General features: G+C 35.9%; 1 protein-coding gene across 2 annotated transcripts in view; it reads left to right on the plus strand.

The window, feature by feature from the left end:
* Nucleotides 1-18382, plus strand: part of Wnt4 (Wnt oncogene analog 4) — a 186398-nt gene that overhangs the window by 157418 nt on the left and 10598 nt on the right. Inside the window, exon 1 of one of the 2 annotated variants that reach the window (XM_087357882.1) lies at nucleotides 16843-17266. The exons of the other annotated variant lie outside the window; for it this stretch is intronic. Within the exon in view, the coding sequence (XP_087214008.1) occupies nucleotides 17196-17266 (71 nt within the window). The 5' untranslated portion in view covers nucleotides 16843-17195. Of the gene's footprint in view, nucleotides 1-16842; nucleotides 17267-18382 lie in introns of those variants that run through there. 2 annotated transcript variants of the gene reach the window in all.

The raw sequence follows: 18382 nt of genomic DNA on the forward strand, positions 1-18382 counted from the left end.
AACACTCTGAATGCGTTTATTGTGGGTTGTTATAACATTTACACACAATTTCATTCACAACGCGCTGTATATTTTAGAGATGGTGAGAAATGGGATGACAGGGGAAAATATCCGCCCTGGTAATGGAGACAGTAGTTTCCTCCGAAAGCTGATGTCTACCTGAAAGTCCAAAGGGCGTTACAACTTGGAAAACCGTGATGTCAGAGGTTCTCAATTGACTTATGACACTTTTTCTCCAAGCGGTGTTCAGGTACGCTGAGCGGCTGACGTTATGGGACAAGACGTCGTCATCCAGAAACGTCGGCTGAGTAATTGGTAGGCAAAGAAACACGAATTCATCTGAGCACATAACTGTCACTTCAAGGCGTAGATCAAGTGATCCGTGGCTCTTTTATTCGATGAACTGTTATCTAGTGCAGCAGTGAAATCAGTAGCTTGTGTTCATCGCCCTGATGATGGAGGCGGCAAGGACCTCTGAAACGTCGGTAAACTTCTACCTATTTTGGTAGAAGAACTTTTGTCATTCCGTTCTGAGGTTGTTAGGTGAATAATTTAGCCGTCAATAAACAACAAATTATATAGCAACCCAGAAGTTTGCGTAACTTATTACGGTATGAACAAGCAACTTACTGACCGAAGTTAGAGGACATGTTTTCGAGTGGTATTTGATTTGAATTTTAGGACAAATAAATACACATTTCAAAGATGAAATTCTTTAAAAGCGTCACTTGGAAGACTGAGAAGTAGATGGAATATGATATTAAAATAGATCTTAGATTAATAAAGTGTGTAATTGTGCTGTGCAGAAAGAGTGACGGGTTTGATATTTGTAGCATTAAACCTACAGTTTTTACCACTAGAGTTGGCTAATTAATTAATTAATTAATTAATTAATCGGTTCATTAGTCATATGTTGGTTAATTAGGTAGTTGTTTCGATATTCAGCTTTCCTAAAAAAATAATTTTCTCTGCATATCAGGTCGTCTCTTTAAAATTCCTCACCTTGTGAAATTTATAACGTGTATAGTCGGCCCATAAATTCTGCATGTAACTGACAAAGTAGAATTCAAATTAGTCTCTCTCAAGATACTGATGATAACTGTGCTGATTAGGCAATCTTGAGTAATCAGACGAGAAGTTGAAATACAGTACGAAAGAAATTTATACAGTCGGGTTGAGAAATTACAACCCTCGAAGTTCATTAGCGTTGGTAATTAACCGCCAGCAGCCATCTATGCTCTGAATTTTTAAAATGCCTGCCATCTAGACAGATATACTTGTACTTCTTGCAAAACGTGCTTCGTGCTAATCGTTACCGGTGACTCAGTGGATAATAACATCCTCCATTTTTTTTTCGCACGAAAAAGGTTATGTTTTATCGTTATTTGTGTTGGTGAGATTTTCGGTTCTCACGGCAGTAGTATGGAGGGAGGTTGTCAGTAGCAAAGAATGTGTAAATAAGGCGATTGTGGGCCATTATAGCAGCAGATGCCAGAAATAATTGAGGGAGACTTCGAAAAAATGTCGGTCAGTGTAGCGAGTCACTTTACCGAGATTTTAATCTGCGACTTAAATATGAAAACCTGGACTTCTGCGACGATTGTAAATAGAGTATAATTATTTTTGGCGAGGTTTCGTGCATTATGATTATTCAAGAATGAATAAAGTTGCTGAAATGAGGGCTTTGGAACCACTGGTCTGCTTGTATATTTGTATTCAACGTAATATTCAGCCTTAATTTAATTATTATTATTTATCAAGATGGGTTAAGGTATTGTGAACATTTTAAATTAGTTTTAGTCCCATTTCCAGGCATTTTATATAAACAATAATAAACCCATAACGAAAAACAACAAGGCGGTGAAACTTAATCTAGAAATCTGCATTTAGATTTATATTTGCGGGTGAAACCTAATGAAGCATTGGTGATAGGCGTTTGATAAATATTCCATAGACAACTGTAACAATGTTATTTATTTTAACCGTCTAATCACAATAAAATATTTTATTAAATATTAAAATATTATTACTATAATTAATATTTAATATTTAAAATATATTAAAATATATATTAAAATGATTCTCTTTCTATCGAAATGTTCGATTTACAATTAGAGCATCATCTTATTCACGACATGTTTCGGTTTTCAATGAACCATCTTCAGGTGTATAATCGATATAAATTTAAATGTAATATTCTAAATGCAATCCTTCGTCAGATGTCCATTAAATATCGGAAAGTTATCCTCTTCTAGATCAATTGTACTTTGTTATCACATTCAATGTTGTTTCGTAAATGTATGTAGCGTATAGCGTGATCTTGCGTGGGTGAAATGTTTGTAGTGGTTTTTTTATATATGTAAAAAATGTTGTTTACAAGTCAACAAACATGGTGACGGTGCGAAATCTTGAAGCTCTTAGGCTGTGAGATAACGTACTAAGATTCAAAAGGCGTAGAAATGTTTAGTTGAATAATATAATTACTGATTTAGCCATATATTTCTTTCGAGCCCCAGCGTATAGAACATTTTAAGAAAATGTTATCGTCCAAAGCTCATCAGGAATTGGGAATTAAATAATACAGGACTTATTGGTTTGGTTTGATTCTACGCTTCAGTACGAAGCATCGGAGTTAATTGCTTGAAGTCTTGAGTTGACGGTCAACCTGGCAGTCAAACTTATCTGCTGCTTGTTAGGATTAGAGCATATTCCCTAAATAAACATCGGCTTCTCATTTTTTTTCCCCCACAGCAAATAGCCAAGAAGTTGGTATAAATACCACTCAACATAATGCGACGGACGGACAGACTCCGTGGTTGCCGATGGTGTCTTGTTTCCCAGCTCCACTAGGAGTCGAACCGCGTGGATGTTTATCGAGGAGGCGACACCCCGTGTCAAAACGGAAATTTAAACTTTCCTACCTCGCCCCTCGTGTTTCCTGTCACATACAGTCTCTGCCAAAATGTGTTCATTCCCGCTCAGTATTTTGTACGGTTTATATGTTTGTCTCGACCTCTGGCCTCTCGGCAAAGCAGGTTCGAGACACGGACGAGATATCAATGCTGTGAAAATTCCTATTGGTATTGATATGTTCGGAAAATTTTATACTCGGGTTCGATTCCCGACGGTGCCCGAACTTATAACTTGTGTTGGGCAAGGCCGTGGTCTAGGCAACACGGAGTTTTCCTCCGTGGCATCCCAACAATTACTCCATTCACACACAGAAGAAGGCAATGGCAAACCACTTCTGGATCATCTGCCAAGAACGTATATGAACAGGTCCCAGTCCGAGAAGAGAAAAGGATGGAAGGATCCTGTTCATGTGGACCTGTCGTCAGACAGAACACTAAATAATAATAAGATGAGGTGGTCTAGCGGTTAGAACGCTGGCCTTGTAATCCTGGGGTCTCGGGTTCGATTCCCGGCGGTGCCCGAATTTATAACTTGTGTTGGGCAAGGCCGTGGTCTAGGCAACACGGAGTTTTCCTCCGTGGCATCCCAACAATTACTCCATCCACACACAGAAGAAGGCAATGGCAAACCACTTCTGGATCATCTGCCAAGAACGTATATGATCAGGTCCCAGTCCGAGAAGAGAAAAGGTTGGAAGGATCCTGTTCATATGGACCTGTCGTCAGACAGAACACTAAATAATAATAAGATGAGGTGGTCTAGCGGTTAGAACGCTGGCCTTGTAATCCTGGGGTCTCGGGTTCGATTCCCGGCGGTGCCCGAATTTATAACTTGTGTTGGGAAAGGCCGTGGTCTGGGCAACACGGAGTTTTCCTCCGTGGCATCCCAACAATTACTCCATTCACACACAGAAGAAGGCAATGGCAAACCACTTCTGGATCATCTGCCAAGAACCTATATGAACAGGTCCCAGTCCGAGAAAAGGATGGAAGGATCCTGTTCATATGGACCTGTCGTCAGACAGAACACTAAAAAAATAAAAATAAAAAATAAACCGGAAGGAAAGCAACAACTCGGAAGATTTAGATGTAAATGGAAAGTTAATATTATAACGGATCTTTAGAAAATTGATTGGGAGGATGTGAATTGGGTACATATTCCTCTGTTTTGGGACCAACGAGGGCTCTTTTGAACACGGTGAAGAGTCTTCTAGTTCTTTGAAAGGCGGGGAATATCTTGTACGAGTTAATTTTACTATCAGCTCCTCAAGAAGGATTCTACTAGAAGTACATGGTGGGATTCCGGATTGTAACGCCGTTGGTTACCGCTTCCATCCTCAGGGCGAAATGACGTTACTCAGAAACTTTTCAATCAATGGCTGCTGATGATTAATTAGAACCTTTTAATAACGTGGTATTCGGATGTTCAGCATTTGAAGCCAGCTACCGAAGTGTTAAAGTATTTCACTTACTGTCAAATTATCAGTCCGTCGCTTTAAATAACTAATTATTACTCGCACGATTATTAGTGCCTAGAACTACCAAATAATTTGATATTTTTTCTAATACATTTCAAATGTTAGATTTGAATGTTTCCAGATTTTCCTGATAGGCCTATAATTTTAGTCATTTTGAGTATGCTCAAACCCTGACGATGGAGGCAGTAAACGTCTCTTAAGCTTCGGTCAACTTCTACGACGCTCCACCACAACCACTTTTGTAATTCATGATATCGCAGTCGCCACCGTCAGAATTTTATTTCAGTTTCTACGTTAATAGTAAATATTAGAAACGTATAAAGTATAAAATTGTGTGGTATTTAATTAACCACCAAGCCACGAATAAGTAAGTCTGTAGCTCTAAGTTTAATTAATATTATAACGAAATTATTATTACAATATAATAAAATTAATAACAAATGAGTGTGTAATACCGCATAATTGTTGTATCCAAAGTCGATGGTTAATGTGTAATTTAGGATTTGTAGCCTAGCGATCAAATATTTTCGTTTTTTAACAAAAGTAGAACAAAATGATAAAAATGTACTTAAGTGACCACACTTTCTATGTAACTTACTTAGATAAAAAATTAACGTTACTGTTGTGACTAGGCACGGAAGGAACGAAATGTTACGGGAGGGGGGCATGGAGGCAAATCTCCACGGTTCCTAGTTCTCACCATTAGACTTAAGTGAGATTGCATTTGCTATGTTTTTTTTAAAATTACTTATTTTAAGAATGTCATACGATCCATGTGCTTATATTTTCTTATGTTATTAGTAATTCAGTTGCCCTCATCTGACGTAAGCGAGTAGTCTAACAACGCATAAAGCGAAGGTATCCGTCTTATGGGTTATTGCGCTGTGTAGTCTGGTCGATGTTTACCAACGTTTCAGAGGTCATACTGCCTCCATCATCAGAGTATGAAGATTTCTGTCTTCTGGGTTGTTGCGCTGTGTAGTCTGGTCGATGTTTACCAACGTTTCAGAGGTCATACTGCCTCCGTCATCAGGGCGATGAAGATTTCTGTCTTCTGGATTGTTGCGCTGTGTAGTCTGGTCGATGTTTACCAACGTTTCAGAGGTCATACTGCCTCCATCATCAGAGTATGAAGATTTCTGTCTTCTGGATTGTTGCGCTGTGTAGTCTGGTCGATGTTTACCAACGTTTCAGAGGTCATACTGCCTCCGTCATCAGGGCGATGACGCCCTGATGACGGAGGCAGTATGACCTCTGAAACGTTGGTTAACATCGACCAGACTACACAGCGCAATAACCCAGAAGACGGAAATCTTCATACTCACCGCTGTGAGAACCTCAAGTCTTACAACGCATAAAGCATTTCCCTATTTGCAACACAATGTATGCGTATAGCAAAACAAACTCAGGAACAAACGATGGTAGTAGCTTACCACTTCTCGTGCTAACTGCCTTCGTGGCCTTCTTAGTGTTGTGCTCCATAATTTCCTCTTTTGTTCAATTTTACGTTCCACTCTAATTTGTTGATCTCTAATATTAATAAAGGCACGCTGGATAAGTAACCACACTCCTGAGGGTTACTGTACCTTTCCTTGGTCTGTCTTCTCCGCTGCTATGAATGGGTTCTTCACATATTTGAGTCGTGCTTCAGTTAACAAATAATCCAACTCAAATAGGCGTAATTCATAGACTTCTCTCTTGACATCTGAGTCAACCTGTGTTCATAATTTTCTACATGGTTTCGTGTATTATGTTAAGGCTATTTTACCTTGTTCCGTAGTTTTCTAACAAACCGTGATGTCAGATCAACACAGATCTATGTCCTAAGTTGTCCAACGTTTTAATAAAACACGTGAATTGTAAACGTTCATAAACAAATTAGAAGCTAACAGATGAAAATAAATTTCGAAATCAAACGTAGCCTAAATATTAAATAATATCACGTGTTATTTAGAAGCCAATGAACATAATTGTGTTGAATTAAATGTGGATAAAATTAAAAATACCAAAAAATGTAGCTACATAACTCATTGGCAGTAACTAATTAAATGTTGTGCTGGAATAAATTACTTTGGAACGACTGTACCCAGAAGTAACATTTTGAGGGAGTAAATATTCCTCGTCGTGTCTTTTAGCGAGATGGTAAATGCACACAGAATTTTGGTAGTAATAAATGAAGGGAAGATATCACTTGTGAAGACATTGGTGTAGATGGGAGGATAATATTAAATTGATCTTAAAAATAAGATATGTGACTATAAACTATTTTTATCTGGTCCAGGATAATAGAAAATTCAGTGGCGGGCCCTTCCTTATGTAACTGACATGACCGGATAATCGAGTAATAAATTATTTTTAGATAAGTAACAAGGAAATTTCATGTTTTACATCGTGATTTGTATGCTCATTCTTCTTTATTATTGCCAGTGTGGTTAGCTCACATATATAACCTAAATAAACTTCCAGGATGTGATAAATAAAAATTATATAGGCCATAATTGTTGCGGGTGGACATACATCTGAAAAATCTCAGCTTGTATTCAAATTCGATGAAGATATTATTAAAGTGGGTAGTATATAAATATAATAGAGATGAAATAAAATTAAAGCCTCTGTTTATTTTAACGGTATTGAACATGGGATATAATATAAATAAATTTGGTTAAGTAGTTTAATCACGTAACAAAGTTTTAGTGTAAAACTTTCGTCAAAACGTTTAATACGAATTACCTTAAATTGCAAAGACGAATTACCGTTTTATACGACTTAATGCAGTAGAAGAATGTGAAGTTGCAGATCCTGTAATTTATCAAAGGAAACGTTTAAACATCCATAACATTTGAACATAAGTTCTTGTGATGTAGGAAGTTAAAATGACAAACTTAAGGTAACTGTTCAATAAACAACAATAATATACCTGTTTAGTTTGTTGTAAATACATAATTTATGTTTCACTGAAATATAACATTTAATTTTCTCATATACAGTTCAAATAAACTGAAGGAAATGGATTCATGTCAGAAAGACAAACATTATACTCAAATAGAATTTCACAGTGTCTGATCGTGGTGGTAGGACTTAACAGGACTACAGTTGTCGGCCTGCTTGGAAGTTTCGAAAGCTCTTGCACACTCTTCCGACTAAAAATTAAAATATGTAACTATTTAATATACACACAGGCACTGAATATGAATTTTTTTTAGTATCTTAGAGTCGCTTTACGTAAGACGAAATATTGCAGTAATTTCTATCACGTAGAATATAATTAATTTTTACTGTGTAAGATCCTTAAAATGAATACACAACGGTTTATTTTATTGTAAATATTAATTAGACATCTCTCGCTGAATTTACATTTTCTGATTTCACTAGAAATTTTAGAGACGGAAATTTTTTTTTAATATACTCAGACTCGGCAATCATCAGAAATAAGATGATGATGACTATTTAAGTGTGAAAAACGTGATGCGATTTTGAAGTATGGTGTAAGTTTGCTTAAAAGAGAAAAAGAATCTCGGCTATAAATGTGATGTGACTAAAGGTTTCTTAAGTTGAAACTGACTATAATTTTTCAGATTCTATAAAGTATGTTAAATGAGTTCTTTGTACCTACGTCATAACATACATCGTGCCTCCACATATGGAAGGAAGTTGTGAATATGTTGAGTAAGAATTCGGGAGCCTACGTTTTACGAAGAAACACAACGCAGGATCCCCGAGATGTACAGACTCTTTTAATGAGACCATCGAAGGATGTATAGATATTATTGAAAAGAATATTCTAAAAAGATGTCGACTGCATTCGTGTGGCTTTGGGTAAGGGTCCAGAAGCCGTTCTTTTAAACGTGGTAATTAAAATATATTTTTATAAAAGTGGGACGTTTCTTGGCCAGCTGGACGACTGTCTGCCCCATGAAAGTTCCGATTGAAGGAGACTATTTTCACGACAATAAATTTCAAAATTCTTTACTAATTTTCATTTCACCGTAAGACAAAGAGCGGTTGAGTACACTTATGCCACGCTTACACTAAAGTTTCATGATTTTAGAACAAGGAGTTGGCAAACGAAATTGACTTTTAAAAGGGGAACAAGATTAATGGTGAGAGGTTTTTCCTACTTTTGGCGATGTACAAACGCAAAGTCGTGAGTTCTTTTGAAATTTCTTGTGTTGATTTGTCGGATTGTTTTCCGACGCTGAGTACGTGTTCTCCTTCTTATTCTCCTACTACATAATGTATCAGCTTCGCACCATTTCAGTATTCGTCAAGTTTTGAAAGCATTCTGACATCCCGGCCCTTTGTATTGTGGAGAAACAGTTCCATTGAAAAACGTGACCACTTTATTACAAGGTCTCGATAATTATAACATGTCACCAGGTATTGTTCATTTCGACGAATATTTCCCATGCCTAGTGTCATAACGTTGTTCTATTGTAACGCAGTTTCTTTGGCACGCCTGATGGGTCGGCTGAACGCAGTGAGTCAGCATGAGAATCGAGAAATGCAGGTTGCTTGCAGGACAATCAGGGGTCTCTAAATTACCCGTTTCTGTCAACAATTCTCGCACGAAGGCCTCTTATCCAGAAGTAAGATCATAGCTGTATTTTGGGTTGTAGCGCCGTGTAATCTGGCAGAACTTCACTGCTGCCTCCATCATCAGAGTAAACCTCAAATCCCACTCATGTTAATATTTTTCACAGTACGTAGTAAAACATCCAAGAGAAGAAGACAGACTAATTATGTCTGGGGAGAGGGTGCCTAGAAGGATATTTGGACCTAACAGGGAGGAAGTAACAATTGGCCAGAGAATTTTGCAAAATGCTAATCGTTATTTGTGCTACTCACCAAAAGTCATTAGGTTACTCAAATAAAGAATGGTACGTGATATTTTAGGTTCTTCCAGCTGAGAGATCAGGATTCACGCTTATAAAGCACGAGTTTTTTTTTTTGTAAGAAAGTTTCGAAACTTAATATTTATCAAAATATTAACGCGTTTATATTAATGGCGTAAATTTTGAAGTTACTGACTAGCGTGCCCAACGAGTAAAAGGTACTGATTTTAATCCTAGAAATGACTATCCTACCTCATATTTATTTAAAATTTCTTCTTACTCCTTATAAGAATGTCTATAAACGTTGTGCTTGTCACCACGTGCTCTTAGCAATACTTAACGCTGACTCAAAGGGTTGAGTTGTCAGCATGCTTTCGAAAACACTGCACCCTGAAGTATGTCCAGAAATATCTTCATGAATTATTAAGCAGGGCACCAGGCCTGAGTAGGTGAGTGGTAAGCTTCAAACCCCGGTCGCTTAACTCCCAAAAAAAACGTCGCTTCCGGTATCCACTGGATATGAGACTCGGTGGACCCTCAGAGACGGTCTAGAATTGGCGATTTCTCTTATTTGTAATCAAACCACGGTCTCCAATCAGTAGTCACGCATAATTCTCTCTGAAATATCCCTTATTCTGAAGTACAGAATCGTCAGTTTTAAAATGAAATAATTATACAAGCCTGTTGATGAATTTGTAGTGAATATCAGACAATTAGACGAAGTATTTATTATATTTCTTGCATGAAATGAATTCTTTTACAGTATGAAGGTCGTATGGAAATGTGTAACATCCGTATAATAAGATTAAATCTGGTAGAGAATTCTGGAATCACTGAAAACTACTTAGTTTCACGTAAAATAAGTATGTGTTCATATACAGGAATATATATTCCTTATAATGTGATGTATATGACTGCGTAGTGTTACATGTGACTGAGTAAGTTCTCAGTGGTGACGTTAGATGGCAGAATGTTCTATTCTACAAGTACTGCAACAATTAGGCATCTTTTAGAATGAATTCTAAATTAGAATAAAATACAAATGTGACAAAGGGAAGAGGAAAAATACAAAATAAATAACTTTTCGTGCTTAATTTTTTCGGACCTCTTATGTACGATGCCGAACGCTGTTGTCGAAACTTAACGGATCTAAACTTGACTTTCGTGGAAAAGAATTTTATAGGTTTTAAGGCACGTGGTAGTACAATAGCAAGCATCTGAAGTTTTAAATTTTAAAAATAAATAAACATATTTAAGATAAGTAATGTTTTTATTAGCATCCACACAAACTTGCACCAAAACTTATAAAATGTTAATAGATCTGTTGTTAAAACAAAAAGAATTTTCTTTGAATAGTTCACCTTTAATCCTACACTTGGTTAGTTACATTGAATGTAGGAACCCCCCCCCCCAAGCGCTTACATGGCGTATAGTGGGACAGCTTTATTTATATGTGTTAAATAATTAGAAATTCACAGTCAATTTTAAGTGAGTTTACTATCATCGTGATGCAAGGCGTCCTTAGGTTATTAATGGAGAAGAATCCTTTCAGATATGGGGAGTACAGCAGAACCTGAATAATTCAAACAGGCTTTAATCTGGACTCTTTTCTTCCTTGTCTGTACACAACGAATATTTTTTCCCTACAAGAAAATTTAATGATACAGTTACCCGTTTCTTCTAGGAGTAAATAATTATCTAAATGTACCTCAAATACCTAATTTGTTCTCCTTGTTCTACTCGAATTGAATTCTTTGTAAAAATTTCGTTTATAATATGAATATTTTTATTACATTTTATTTTTTAGTCATATTTGTGCCATAAAATTATCTAATTTTCTGGATTATTAATAAATTCGCTTGTTTTTATAAAGTACGATTTGAAACTATTTACTTTATAATTGTTCTATAATTGGGGTTTCAAATTTCTAACCACAATTTGATAATTTCTAAACATGGTTCGGACTTTTGGCTATTTTCGATTATCACTTAAGTCGATTACTTCGATTTAGTGAGGTTTTACTGTAGACGCACGTAGGTTATGTTAAGTGTGCAACTAACTTGCCCTCTCTCAATGAAGGTCACAGCCTACAGTGTCCTAAATCCTTCTCGTGTCTTAATAAGTTATTAAAACGTATGTGGGGACTGGAGGTAAATCTTCACGTATTCCTTAATCTTCAATAACTGAAAAACTTTACGATGTATGCCCACGAAATATCTTTGAGGTTCATTCAGGCATAAGGCTGGACTAGACGACTACAAAGAGAAAATTAATTAATATATATTATACAAATAGTTACACTTGAAGTTACACCAATCGTTCTTAACTGATTCCCACGCAACGGCAACATAAGTGGGAGCTGCTTCACGTTCCGACCGATTTACTAAGTAAACCTTAGCATAGAATGGATAATATGAACAATTGTGACATTGTCTGGTTTCGTAACTTAGTTTGGTTACCCCTGAATCATTTAGGGCCAGTCATTTAGGTCCGCGCTACTCAATAGCCATCGTGCATTCCCGTGGCTGCACACCTGGGAACAAGTAGTTGGAGCAAGATACTTGGCCTTCCCGGAGGTTGATTAACTTGTCAACTCGACTTCTCGTGTAGATCGTCCTGGCGAGATAATCAGACATGACAAGACGATGGGATGGATACGGGTCCGCGTTTCAGAGACGCTTGGGCCTAAAACTCTACCACTTTGATGGTACAGGGAGATCGCCCTGCCTTGTAATAGGCACGTCCTACGTTACAGAAACGACGAGCCGTCAGAATTCCGGTGACTCTGGATTTTATACAAACATTTAAGTAGTTGAAAGAGGCCATGTTTTTTGCAGTTTGGTGGATTTAAAAAAAAACTCTTGATTCTGTTGGTAGGGACGACTTATTTAAAATTAGTAAGCGATAATGTGGTTGAGTGTATCAAGAGAATATCCAATGGAACCAAATTTTGTACGAAGTTTGGAGACAGTATTTTTGAAGAAATTATTACTGTAAGACACAGTCTCTTTTTTTATATATACTAGCTCAAAGCGCTCCTTTCGTTAATCAATTTCTGTTGATATTTAATACTTCGTTTTTCAGTTCTTTTCTTTTCTGTTCAGAGGCCAACTGTTCTTGGTCAGTCAACTTTTTATGTCCAGCCCCACCCTTGCAAATCGATCATAAGGTCAGTTTTCGTAATCGTAATATATCGAATGAGTATTATAACTTGAATGAGTAGTATTATTAGTATCAGTTTACCTTGTTGGTGTTGGTACTTCAAATAGTTAATAACTTCTTCAACTTTTCTTTATTTCTTAAATATTGTTGAATGTTTTAGCAAAGGCAATGCAAGATTTCATTTGCAGGATTGTTGTTTGATATGGTTAATTGACGTATCATTTACAGATGTGGTTTACAGAAGGGGGTTGTTGGACGAGTAAGAATTAATTAGAATATTTGTAGATTAAATGCGTCATGTTTGTGTTGATTAAATATATATTTATTTTCACAGTCTATACACAAACGTTTTAGTTAAATGATGTTAAAATTATATAATATTTTATACTACATAATGTTTTAATATTATATAATTTTAACAACATCATTTAACTAAAACGTTTGTGTATAGACTGTGAAAATAAATATATAATTAGAATATGTTACGAACGGCAGATAAAAGGTTTAAATATTTGGAAATTCGGTGAAGAAACTGGGTAATGAATTAGACAAAACAGGATTCTGGTGCATTTGACAAGAACGGGGTGATTTAGGCATATAAAATAAAGAAATATATAGGGACATATAACAACAGTTCTTTTTTACAGACGTAATAGAAGAGAGCGCGTTAATATTTTATTGTAGTATGGAATTGAAGTGGACTAGGGAACAATACACATGTAACATATGTCCCTATTCCACGTAATGAGATTAAGCAGATGTAATATGAAAGCGCCTTCACGTGTGTATGTGTTTGTTGTGATTGCTAATGTTTGGTCTGGCTTTGATATTGCCTATATAGCTCATAAATGTGCTTCTTGTGTTGATGAAACAACTTTCTTTTATGATTTAATGTAATTAAATCACTCCACATGAGTGAGGTCGCTGTGACTATTTATCATTCACCGCACCAAATTTGATGTCATATATACGTAAGTTTCATTACCCCAAGGCACGTCATCGGAAGGTTTCATGAAGTTATAACGTTAACTTTCAGTAAACCACTGTTCAACTTTGTCTCGTCTCGAAGATTGAATAAAACTCTTTATATTAGTATCTACAAACTGACAATCTTTTACATTTGAAATACTTAGCTATTTCAACTTACCCGCAAATCCTACGAAATACTACCAGCATCTAAGGAAGCCGATTACCAACTTTACCTCAGGCACTTCCAAATGTATTACAGACAGTTTGCTGTACAAGAACAGAGAAAAGTGATTTGAGACCTCCGATAGGAAAGTGGGAGAGGTGAGGAGAGGCCATGATAAGAATGAAAATATATGTCATACATACGCTGTTAAAATTTTTGGGAACGAGAAATTGAAGGAAATAATGTTTTAGTATAAAATTAAGAAGTGGCTTAGTAGATAACATTAAAATCGTATTAATGTTGTGGATATAATATTTAAAAAAGTTTCAGAATTAAGAAATACAGGAAATATAGATATAAAATTAGATTAAATTGAGGAAAAATTAGTAATATATATATACGTATAACTGGAAATGGGGAAGGATTAGATAAAAATTATATTTAAAATAAATATTTTATGGTAGAAGAGAATCACTATTAAAGCTAGTTATATTTCAGCTGTGGTAGCAAAATATATCTGTGTTGGAATTCTGAGCTGTGACGTGGTGTGGTCGGACCAAACGTAATAAATCAGCAAAAATCTTGTGTAAGATCGCGTTGCCTGTCTGCAGCAGTTTATTATGGCCACCATGCTCTCATATACAGTGTACTAGAGTGTTGTAATTTGAAATGCAATCTAAGAAATTTCAATGTGTTATTAGTAAAAATTTATTTATTTTGGATAAGCTGTTTAAAAATTACTGTGATAGAATTAACGTAATTGACTTCATTGCTATTAATTGAAAGGTAAATACGTAGTTCTTGTATGACCACACTATCGTAATCATATTGGTGATCTCTATTCATAACGAAAAGAGACACGTAACTCTGAAGTGAATTTGTGCTAGCTCAGTCCATATGACGAACAGAAGCGCCTTTCTGGCATTCGTCTTGTGTGGCCTGGTTTACAGTAACTAACATTTCTCTCGGTGAATCATCTGCGATACTTCATTCATGTGACTGCAGTCAAGGTTCGAAAATTCCTGGGCCTCGTACGACCCAACATCTAAACTACGACGTTCTGTAAATTCAATAAATGTAATACGTCACACGCTTCTCCCCTAAGATATGTTTATTTCATTTTTTCGCCTAACCATCTAACAAAATACTTCGCATTTGCTGGAAATATGGAATTAAAAATGTTCCGAGCCTCAGCTAGTTACCAGAAATAATAAGTAACAGATATTTATGACTTGTAAAATTAAAACGAAATATTACAAGTTGTAAATATTTTAGATGCAGACTTTCTTCAGAATCCTCTCTTACGGATTCCAGAAATTTTGTACTGATTCTGTAGTATTAAAATTACACACTTTAAGCTGGTTATATATTTACTTACTTCCTTATTCCATGGAGCTGTGTCCTTCCTGAGAAGCCAATAGTTGCTCAGCCACTCAATAAATTCCTAACATTTTACGGAACCCGGAAGTTCATTACCGTGTTCACAACAGCCCACCGCTGGTCCCTATACATTTCTCCAAGATCCATTTTAATATTATTCTCCCACCTACGTCTAGGTCTTCGTAGTGGTCTCTTTCCTTCTGATTTTCCGACCAAAACCCTGTATGCATTCCTCTTTTCTCTCATGCGGGCTACATGCCCTCCCCATCTAATCCTCCCTGACTTGATCTGTCTAATTTTAATTGGTGTAGAGTAAAACTTATGAAGCTTCTCATTATGGAACTTTCTTCAGTCTTCTTGTATTTCATCTCTCTTAGGGCCAAATATCTCCTCAGCACCTGCTCTCAAACGCCCTCAGTCTACATTCCTCTCTTAGTGTCAGAGACCAAGTTTCACTCCCATACAAAACTACAGGAAAAATTATAGTTTTGTAAATTTTAATCTTTACGTTTTTAGACAGCAGACGAGAAGACGAAAGGTTCTGCATTGAATGGTAGCAAATATTACCCTCATTTATTCTGTTCTTAATTTAATCATGAATCAAATTTCATTTTATCATTGTGGCTCCCAAATACCTGAACTTTTCCACATTTTCAAAGGATCTACTTGCTATCTTTATGTAATGATTTCGCTCTGCATTTTGGTAATGAGTCATCAACATAAACTTAGTTTTCTCTGTGTTTACTACTGTACCTACCGGTCGAGTACAATCTTTATTTCTCTTAAGTTTATTACACGTAATTTATTTTAATAATTAACTGATCATTCCCCTTGAATAATAATAATATGTAGTATAAAAATAACCCCCCCCCCAAAAAAAGTCCAAAATAAGGCAGGTATTTCGTTTTTTTCTAAAATTCTTCTATTTTTAAACACATCTCTCTGTTTCTCTTTGCGACACACGCGAACACACGCCCTACAGAATTCGTAGGAATGCCGAAGCATTGTCCAATGATATCCCGCAGGCGATGAATTACGGTGCTCTGATAGATTACGTATTCTAACACTCAGTATTGTCATCGTAATGAATGAGGGCTCTGAACTACGTCACACTACCCACGCCAAAAATAAAAATAAATAAATAAACAAATAAAAGAATCGAACTCAGGCCTCATCAGAAACGTAATATGTTTCAGTTAAATTCGAAAGGAAGCCGGTTTGATTCTCGCTCTGTCCCGGTACGTCCTGACATTTGTCATAGTTCACCTTTGTGTGTGAGGATAAATTATACAACAGCAAGTAACTCCATAGAATCGAGAGGATTTATCCTTAACAAGCTTATAGTCGCTCAGCTGGTGAATAAATCCACGCGTTTGTAAAAATCCGAATATTTTCTCTTGTGTCCATAAGAGCTCATCTGAGCCAGATTAATCCAGTTCAGATCCTCACACTAATTTTCTTGAATCCAAATTTTAAAACCTGGTGAAGAAAACAGATTATATGAAGTCTCGCTTAGCCCCAAACTAGAGATGTCAGTTCTCACAGCGTTATCCCACATTCTTCCGCATTTATCAGTCACAATAACCTTCTTCTACGTTCCACACCGCGACACAAAACCTCAGGAGTAGGTACGTAGTTGTAAAATAACAAAATAACCTGACATTTTTTATATTCTCCGTTGTCTGTTTCAGTATGTTTTGTTACACAAATGCAATATTAAAGAGTTTTTTTTTTTTCCAGAAACTTAAACAGTGATAAGCTATGCTAACAGGACTTTGTTTGTTCCTTCTATTTGGGCGGCCAATGTTGAATTTTGAGTAACGAAGGATAGCTAGTGTTCACACCTCTTTGTCACTCCCCCACCACTAATAAACGTCATCAGACAGACAGACAGACTGCACGTGCAGAACGTTTAGCAACGATTATGAAACACATCTTTCCTAACTTAGAGCCTGCTCAGTTACAATTCTGATCAATTAGAGTTCTGTCTTATTCAGCATGAGGGGATTCGACACTGCTCTACGTAAATCGACGACGTTTCGGACCTGCAAAAATTAAGATAATCTCCCACCTTCCTTTTTGACAAAAGAGTGGGCCTCACGTTTATAAAAAAATATTATTACTTCTCGCATAAGTAAATTTAATGTGATGCAAGTGTTTTTGTGTTTATAAAAACTTCAAAAGTTGTATTAATAACTTCAAGAACTTGATTGGTTGTAATTTGCGTGTGTGACGGTTAAAATGAAGTACAATGAACAAGTTAATTAAAGCTCTGTGTTAACTTCATTATAATATTGGAATGACACCGTTCCTACTTGTGACGTTGCTGATATGCAGTTCCAGTATTCTTCAAGGAACTTCCGGTAAACGGTAAGGTACAGACCTATAAATCATTATTAAGAAACACCTCTGTAGCCAACACATACACCGCCGGGCCATTAAACGCTGATTTAATCCTCTGAAGCACAAACATCACCTAAAAATATTTTTAAAAATTATAAACAATTAACAAATTTATTTTCTACCTCAAAGAACACGTAATGCTTCCTTCCAGATCCTTTCCTATTCACTATTATCCTTTCAAACGACGCTACATGGTCTGAGCTACTGAAAAACGTTGTTAAATAAATTATAAATACATTAATAAATACATAAAAGTAATGCTTATCTACTGCAAAGGCTGATGGACCAGTGCTGTTAGAGTAATGATGTGTGTTTGCTATGAGAATCGTACTAGATACTTAAATATCGTCTATGAGCATAATGTAGAATTATTGAGTTCTAAAGAATGCTGTAACTATATGAATTAATCATGTAATTTATGGATTAAATAAGATTAATGTAAATGCGTAACAGTTTTATGGCCAAAATAACTCACTCATAAAACATCCTTTTATTTTCTATGTAATACTCTTTACTAATTAAAATTATGGTCACGTTAATTAACTTCAATGTAATTGTTACATTTTATCCCCACCCCCCGATATATATTATTTTTATTATTTTCTTGAACGATTATTAATAGGGTTTTTTCCTTTCGTCACATTCTTTATCTAATACAGTTTATGGTTTCGGGAGAAGATATTTTTATTGAAAAATGAAATCACGCACATTCGAAAAATCATTCAATTTCTAAGCTGAAGATGTCAAGTAAAAATATTAAAGAAGATCTATATCAGATTTTAATTGGACTGGTCCAGAATCAATTAAGGAGATTGCGTTTGGCTCAGAAACTGTACCACGTGAAAACATAATTAATTTTTCTACAATATAAATAGGCTTGCAATGAATGTAACACTTGGGACTCTACCGTGTAGGGTAAACATTGAAGTGTGCCTTGTGTATCTTATTCAATTTGACTTTATTTACAAAGTAAATTTATTCTGTGTACCCCGGAAAAATAAAGAAGTCAAAATCTAACAAACCTGTGTCACAAACTAATCAGACAACATGATTAACAGCCTTACTCCTATTTTGAGTTATGTA

The sequence above is a fragment of the Zootermopsis nevadensis genome, unplaced genomic scaffold (assembly GCF_977971745.1).
Source record: "Zootermopsis nevadensis isolate Lab colony 2312 unplaced genomic scaffold, Znev_1.0 Znev_ptg000002l, whole genome shotgun sequence".
Classification (NCBI taxonomy): Eukaryota; Metazoa; Arthropoda; class Insecta; order Blattodea; family Termopsidae; genus Zootermopsis; species Zootermopsis nevadensis.